Here is an 8118-nt window from a genome sequence, read left to right as displayed (position 1 = left end):
TGGGTGGTGGTGCTGACTGTCAGGGGCCTGAGGGAGCCAGGGACTTCGGGAGATGAGTCTTGGGCTCTGCCTGGGCTGGGTGGAGCTCAGGGAGGGGATATGATGGGTTGGGTTTTGTGGTAGGGTGGGGGGTGGGAAGAGAGGGGCCCAGAGTTTGGGCAGGGTGTGGGTGGAGGCCCGGAAATGGGGGCACAGGACCGAATCTCCCCATGCCCCTCCTTTCTGTTCCTAAGTACTCCCTCCCCAGGGGCCTCAGCAGCAGCCTGGGGGCAGAGCCCTGGCAAGCAGATGATGTGAGGTGACAGATCACTACCTTCCCCTTCTGCTCCCTCCTCTTGCGCTCTCTCCCCCCGCCCCCCGCCCCGTCAGCCCACATGGAGTGGGGACGGGAGAGCCTGCGCCCTGCTGGGAGCTGCCGCAAGGGTGCAGGTGATGGGGGCGCCCGGTCCCTCACTGCAGGTGCCCTGAGGAGTCCCGTCCCTGCACCAGGTCAGTTACGTGCTTAGCAGGAGCCAGACCCCGTGCAAAGTTCCTCACATGCTGGTTCACTGGAGCCTCACAACAGGCTCAGGAAGTGGGGATCGTGAGCACAAGTTACAGAAAATGAGGTGGGGAGGCGTTCAGGACCCCCAGCGGGTCCTAATTCATAGCCAGTCCCATGGGGCTCCCTCTGCACTTTTCAGGGCCTCAGCATCCTCTGTACAACGGGCCTGATGCTAATGCCCACCCCCTGGGTTGCCAGGGGCTGTGCCCCAGTGCCCAGAATAGGACCTGGCCCCTCTCGGGGCCCCGGGAACACTTGAAGAAGGATGCAGGTGGCCAGATGGCCATCAGGTGACACTGACAGGAGCCTAGCTGCGAGCTCCACGTGGCCTTGCTCCGCCCTCATCCCTCAGGGCTCTGAGCAGCTTCCCCAGGTGGTGGTTTGGGTTTTCACTCCAGCCTCAGACTTCCTTCCCCAGCCCCAGCCAGCCCCCGGATGTGGTGGCAGTCACTGCTGTACCAACCTCAGCTGCCCCCAGCAGCCCTTTAGCGGGAGGGGGGGCTCCTCTTGAGGCCCTCATCCCCAACCAGCCCTGCTGGTCTGGAACCCAGGTGGGCGGGTGGCCCATCTACTGGGATGCCTTTGAAGCTCAAAGTCAGGCCTTGACCCCTCAGTGGAGGGGATGGGGTGGCAGCAAGTCTAGTGGTGCTCTTGGACAAGTCATTTTGCCCCTAGGGGGTTCAGTTTCCTGAATGTAAACTAAATGGCGGCCACTCTTATTAGCTGGGGAGGAGAAATCCAGTCTGAGTTGCTCCTGAAAGGGCTAGAAGAGCTGTTTTAGCACAAGCCTGGCACACAGTAGGCCGGCATTCAATGCTTGCTGGATGACTGACAGAATGAACGGACTCCTAAACACCTGAGAGCTTGAGGTGCCCACCCCTTTATCTCTGCAAAGTTCAGTGCCAGCCACCACCTACTGAACTTCAGCCCTGTGTCACGATCTCAGTAATCCCCCCAAAGACCCTCTGGGCTCAGTCCGATTACTGTTCCATCTAAGAAACAGGCTCGGGGGAAGCCACCTACCTAAAGTCACAGAGAGAGACAGACACGTGCACGCTGCCCCCGGAAAACAATCAGTTCATCGAGGACGTGGGGTGGGTGTGCTGTCTTCCCTAGTTACTATGGCCCCTTAAGGCACCCCCAGGTCTGTGGCTCTTCACTCTCCCGAGGGCTGGGGCAGAGTGGGGAGCTGATGGAGGGAAACTACACCCCTTCTCCACCCGCCCTGTGCCTGACCGGCCCTGCACAGATAACCCAGCCCCGGCCCCTCCAGTTGCCTCCATGCACCTCGTCAAGGCTGCCAGAGACAGACAGGAGGCAAGGACCTTTGGCAGATCCGGAGGTCTCTGTCTTCCCACCTGTGTAATGGGCTGGGGATCTCTACAGCACCGCCTCCCCTGGGCAGGGGTGGGGGATGGGGAGGACGACGCTCCTGAGAAGAGGTGGGCCGAGCCCAGAGGTCCGAGAGCGGGCTGGACCTGACACCAGTTTCCCACCCTTTCCCCTGCGGTGGGCGCCGGATGCAGGCCAGGCTAGACTAGACGGCCCCCTTCCTTAAAGGGCCAGGCGCCTCCTCAGCCCCGGCCCCACGACGGTGGCTCGCCCCTCCTCTCCAGCTCAGGGAATAGTTAACTTTCCGGACTTGGGTGTGTTGGGGGAAGGAATCAGTCCCGGATCCCTGCCCTGCATCTCGCACCCCAGACACCCGGACCCGGGCGGGGCAGGCGACGCCCCCAACCCCGAGGTGCCGGGCCCGCCCTCCGCTTCCGCCCCCGGCCCCCGGCCCCCAGCAGGCTCCGCCCCTCTCCGACGTCACCGAGGCCCGCGCGGATTGGCCGACTGCGCCATCGCTCGGGACACTTCCTCCTGGGCCGCAGCCGCAGAGTTAAAACTTTGGAGGGGGAAAAGAGCCACCGGCGCCGAGCGCCGGGTGACCCTCCCTTCCCCCCACCAAACTGCCGCCGGTAACGCCCCCTTCTCCGCGGCCCCCGACCGAACTTTTCTCCAACTTCTGAGACCCGTGAGATTCCCCCTTAGCACCCCGGCCCTCGGGATCCCTTTGCCCATCCCCGGGCCCGTCGGATCCTTGGGATCCCCTCGATCCCCGACTCAGAGACTCCTGTCCTCCACCCCCAAGGTCTGATGAATCCCGCGGACCGCCTTAATTGGATCCTCGTCTCAGAGCCACTGTATTCTGGGATTCCCCGCTGCTGCCTTCTCAAGCCTTTCTCTCCTCAAGGGGTTTGGATCCTGGGCTCTCCTGATCCCTGAGATTCCGACCTACTAGATTTTCTTGATTTCTTGGAATCTCTCAAGCCCTGGGTCCCTCAAACCATTAGATTTCTCCTTTATGACTCCCGAGCGTTTGACCCACTAGATTGCCTTTCTTTAATTTCCCAGGGTCCCGCCATCCTCGAGTGCCCTCAACCTGCTAGATTTCTTTTCTCGTATCCCCGGGATTCCCGCGCTCCCACCACCATCTTACGGGCTCCCTCGGATCCAGTGACCCGGGTTCCCCGGGCTCCTTCAGCCTCATCCCGGGTGGGCGCCGGGCGGCCGGCGCCGGGCGGCGGGTCCCGGGACTCCCCCCCCCGCCCCCCGCCCCCCATGGCCGCCTCCCCTTCCCATCTCGCCGGGCTCCCAGGCTCTCCCGGGCCGGGGTCTCCTCCGCCCCCCGGCGGCTTGGAGTTGCAGTCGCCACCACCGCAACTGGCCCAGGTCCCAGCTCCGAGCTCCGGGGTCTCCTTCCACATCCAGATCGGGCTGACCCGCGAGTTTGTGCTGCTGCCCACCGCCTCTGAGCTGGCCCATGTGAAGCAGCTGGCTTGCTCCATCGTGGACCAGAAGGTAAGAGCGCAGGGTTCCTCCCAACCAGCTTGGGGAGAGGTCCGGAGGGGGGGGGGGCGCCGGCAGAGGTGGCCAGGAGCCTGGCACAGGGGAAGGGGAAAAGGAGGATTAAGCCTTGGGCGACTGGGGGGGATGGGGATGGGGCATTTAGCCCCCAGTTGCTTCCTCATCTCACGACCCATTCGAGGGAGGCCTGGGCAGGGGCGGGGTGCCCCAAAGGCCTCCCCAAATTGCGTGTCCCTGCGTGGTGGTGTTTTCTGCAGCCAGCAGGGAGGAAGGGAGGGGCCAGCTAGGTGTCGAAGTGGGGAGGAAGGGGTAGGTGGGGGCCTCAGATGGGGGACCTCTCCATTCAAGCCTATCCCCTTCCATCTCCCATTTGGTGGAAACAGGAGAAATTGAAGCCGTGCTGGCCATGACTATCGGATGACATGTGTGGGTGTGCGTGCCTGCCCCAGCTGCCAGGGGCAAGTGAGGTCTCCCGAGCCCAATCTCTGCCCTCCCCCAGGCCTGAGATGTGTGTGGAGGGGCAGGCACCTCTTTGGAACCCCCAGAGACTCTGGGGACTCTGTCCCCTCTCCTAATCACAGTGTTACCACCCCCCAGGGCTGATGCTGGCCTGTTAAAACGGGCCTTCCCCAACCCCACCTTACTCTTAGTTTTGGACACCAGGGTCACCATGGTGGGAAGCTGGGGATCATGGCAAGAGGAAATCAGGTGGAACTCAATGCCTGAATTCTAGAATGTTAGAAGTTAGGATAGTGGGTTTCTCTGTTGTTGGAATTCTAGCCTGTAAAAATGTTAGAATATTAGAATTCTAGATTGTTCAAATATGCAACTTCTAGGTAATTGAACTCTTGATATTAAAGTGTCCAGGGGCACCTGGCTGGCTCAGTCAGTAGAACATGCGACTCTTGATCACAGGGTCATGAGTTCCAGCCCCACATTAGGGGTAAAGCTTACTTAAAAAAAAAAAAAAAAGTGTACAAACATTAGAATCCTAGGTTGTTGGAATATTAAAACATGAAAATGGTAGAATATTAGATTCCTGGGTTGTTGGAATCGTAGAATGTTAAAATGTTAGAATTTTGGAATGCTGGGTTGTTGAAATCCTTTAATGGTAAGATACTCAAATAAATCCTACTTTATTAGATTCCTAGAACATGAAAATATCAGACTGCTGCTGATCTAGATGGTTGAAATCCCAAAACGTGTCATGATAATATGTTGGAACCTAAGATATATATATATCATGATATATATATCATATATCATGTGAGCATGTTGGAATCCCTAAATGTCCAAATTCCAGAATCTTCTCAGACGCCCAGAAATGAATTCTTTGGGCTTCAGAGAAACATCGGGAACTGGGCCAACTCCCCCATTTTACAGACAAAGAAACTGAAGCTTAGAGACAGACTCCCCCCACCCCCAAGCAGTCAAGGCCCAGGCAGTCCCTGTGAGCTGTGGACCCTCTCCCAGCAGACAAGAACGATATGGGGCTTCCTTGGCCCTCCACCAAAACCCCAAACCCACAGGTCCAGTTGTCATACCCAACTCAGCCTGCTCTTTGGGAAGACAGATGGGGATGGGGTAGAAGGCAGACTGTCCCCTGGGTGTAATTTGTCCAGTGCCCAAATCTTTGGCCTCCTCCCTCAGGCCTCACCCCAGTTTTGTTTTCTGTCTTCTGTCCAGGTGTGGCAGGGCCCCTTTCCTTCCTTCCAGCCGCTCCACCTGGGAGGTTTCACTTTCTGTTCTACCTCGTTTCATTTCCTGCCCCCCGCCCCAGCCTCAGCTAGGGACACCTGGGTCCTTTGGACATTGGGTAGGGGGCACCCTCCCTACCTCCAGCTCTATTGAGCCTTAGCCTTCCCACCTCTCCCCCTCCCCCCCAGGAGTCCTAAGTCCCCTTCTTCCAGCTGGCCCCACCCCAGTGCTGGGCCTGGAGCCAGGTAACAGGGACAATAGATCCAGGAAGGAAGCTGGGGTGGGGTGGGGGCTTAAAGGAGGGGGTGTTCACTTAACCCCCTCACCCCCTGGAAAATTCTAGGTGCTCACGCGCCCAGAGCCACTCTCCCTCCCACCCCAGTTTCCCAGTCCAGCCACCCAGTCGGGAACTCCATTGGCCTCTCTCCCAGCACACCTGGGGCCCTGGCACCCTGCCCACTCGCTCCGCTGCGCTGGGGAGGGCGCAGGCAGGAAGTGCAGGGCTGCGGGGTCTCTGTTTCCGGGGGAAACTGTAGGCCCTGCCCTGGGAGTGTTCCAGACCGCTGCCGCCGAAGGCAGAGCCGGGCCGTCACCACCTCTCTCTCCCGCCCCTCAGTTCCCCGAGTGTGGCTTCTACGGTCTTTACGACAAGATCCTTCTCTTCAAACATGACCCCACGTCGGCCAACCTCTTGCAGCTGGTGCGCTCGGTGGGAGACATCCAGGAGGGCGACCTGGTGGAGGTGGTCCTGTCGGGTGAGCGGCAGAGGCCCGCCTGGGGGCGTCGCCTCTAGCGGGGGCGGGACTTCTGGGGTGGGCCCAGAAACATGCTTCTTAAAGTCAGGGCCAGTGGTTCGAAGCCTTGGTCGCAAATTAGAATCACCCCTGGAGCTTTGACAAACTGCCACCCTGGAATGGGTAAATATGTTGCGTGTGCACACCGTGAACTTCGCATAGCACCGAACGTAGGCGATGTCCAGCAACATGGATGAATCTCACAAACGTAACGCCGAAAGGCATTTGCTAGACATCAGACTACATGTTGTATAATTACTTTTATGAAGCGCAGAGACGGATACAGTTAGGAGCGAGGAAGGCAGGTGACTTCGCCAAAGGGCCAGTGTTCTCCCCGTGGGTGAAGGGCACCACCATCACCTGGGGGGCGTGAGGGAGATTTCTGGGGACTGATTTAAACTTCCATTTATCTATCAGGGTGTTGGTGACACGGTGTGTACAGTGTGACAGTTCCCTGAGCCATGCAGGGGAGATGTGTGTTTTTCTAGATGTATGTTGTACTTTGATACAGAGTTTTAAACGTTTCCTCCCCCAACCTTGCATAGTGCAATGCTCAGTAAAATGGGTTGAATGAGTGGATGACAATTAGCAGAAGTTATGGCCCTGGTGACCTTATTCAGGTTTTAAATATCCTCATGTAGGCCGGCAACTCTTGGATTTTTATTCATCCAGATCTCCCTCTGCTAAATCCAAATCTGTCATGTAGCTTGTCCCCCTGATACTTTTATTTGGCAGCTCTAGGCATCTCGGAGATGGCCTCTCCAAGACAGAAATCTTCATTTTGTCCTCCTTTCTTTCAGCAGTGTTCTCCACCTTGGTGAAGGGCATCACCATTCACTCAGGTGCTCATGCCCCAAATCCTGGAGGCATCCTTGACTCTTCCTTTTTCTCTCACCCCTTCACTTGATCCGTCATCAAACCAATTGGTCTTACCTTTAACATACATTCTGAATGTATTTCTTACAGCCTCCTCTGGTTCAAGCAGCGATCACCTCCTGCCTAGACTGTTACCGTAGCTCACAAGTCAGATCCTGACACTTCACTGCTCAGAATCCTCCCATGGCTCCCCATTACCCTTGGAATAAAATGCAAACTCCTCAATATGGCCTTATTATGGCTGTCCTGATCTGGCCCCTGCCAATTCCCTGGATTCACCTCTTACACTTGTCCCCCTTACTTTCTTTGTTCCTGCCATGGTTGTCTGTTCTCTGTCCCTTGAATAAACTGAGCTGCCGCCCATCTCCAGGTATGTGCACTAGTCTTCCCGCCCCATTTTCTCATAGCTAGCTCCTCCGTGTTGTTTGGATCTAAGCTTAAATGCCATTTCCTCCAGTGTCTGAAATTTCCTTCTCTGTGTGTTTATGTTCCCTGTCTCCCCAAAAGAATGTCAGCTCCCTGAGAGTGGGGTGTTCATAGCTTTACCCTGAGTGTGTAAGCTGTGCTTGGCACATACAAGAGAGTCCCCTTTCTGTTGCACCATAACAAGGAAAATAGCCCAATTAGACCGAAATTCGGGGGGGAGGTGGGGAGGGTAGGAAAGAGGATGAGACTTAGTGCAAAAATGAAACTTTAAAAATAAAAGTCAAGATTTATTGAGGACTTTCTGTGTGCTCTGTTTAAAGAGCACTGTTTAAAACTTTTAATTTTTAGGGACGCCTGGGTGGCTCAGTCAGTTAAGCATCTGCCTTCCGTTCGGGTCATGATCCAAGGGTCCTGGGATCGAGTCCCGCATCAGGCTCCCTGCTCGGCGGGGAGTCTGCTTCTCCCTCTGCCTCTGCTGCTCCCCCTACTTGTGCCCTCTCTCTCTTTGACAAATAAATAGGTAAAAAATCTTAAAAATAAATAAATAAATAAATAAAATTTTAAACTTAAAAAAAAAAAAGCGAGGGTCACCTCACTAGCTCAGTCGGTAGAGTGTGCAACTCTGGATCTCAGGGTTGTGGGTTCCAGCTCAGTCGGTAGAGTGTAAAACTCTGGATCTCAGGGTTGTGGGTTCCAGCCCTTCGTTGGGTATAGAGATGACTTAAAAATAAAATCTTAAAAAAAAAACAATAAAATAGGGGCACCTGGGTGGCTCAGTCGTTAAGCATCTGCCTTCGGCTCAGGTCATGATTCCAGGGTCCTGGGATCGAGCCCCGCATCAGGCTCCCTGCTCGGCAAGAAGCCTGCTTCTCCCCCTCCCCCTGCTTGTGTTCCCTCTCTCGCTGTGTCTCTCTCTGTCAAATAAAT

General features: G+C 56.2%; 1 protein-coding gene across 6 annotated transcripts in view; it reads left to right on the top strand.

Annotated features, from left to right (window-relative positions):
• Positions 1–2111: 2111 nt before the first annotated feature.
• Positions 2112–8118, top strand: part of PRKD2 (protein kinase D2) — a 34622-nt gene continuing 28615 nt past the window's right edge. For 2 of the 6 annotated variants that reach the window (XM_064580395.1, XM_064580394.1), the window contains exon 1: positions 5712–5850. Coding sequence is in view for 3 of the 6 variants with exons in the window: in XM_054511469.2 (XP_054367444.1) it covers positions 3152–3391; positions 5712–5850 (379 nt within the window). In the remaining 3 variants the exon portion in view is untranslated. Of the gene's footprint in view, positions 2565–2681; positions 3392–5711; positions 5851–8118 lie in introns of those variants that run through there. The other 4 variants (XM_054511469.2, XM_045891796.3, XM_064580393.1 and 1 more) reach the window with 4 other exon arrangements.

Source organism: Mirounga angustirostris, unplaced genomic scaffold (assembly GCF_029215605.1).
Source record: "Mirounga angustirostris isolate CCGP_5_RB_7025 unplaced genomic scaffold, mMirAng1.0.hap1 SCAF_16, whole genome shotgun sequence".
Taxonomy (NCBI): domain Eukaryota; kingdom Metazoa; phylum Chordata; class Mammalia; order Carnivora; family Phocidae; genus Mirounga; species Mirounga angustirostris.
This window is presented reverse-complemented; position numbering and strand designations above follow the sequence as displayed.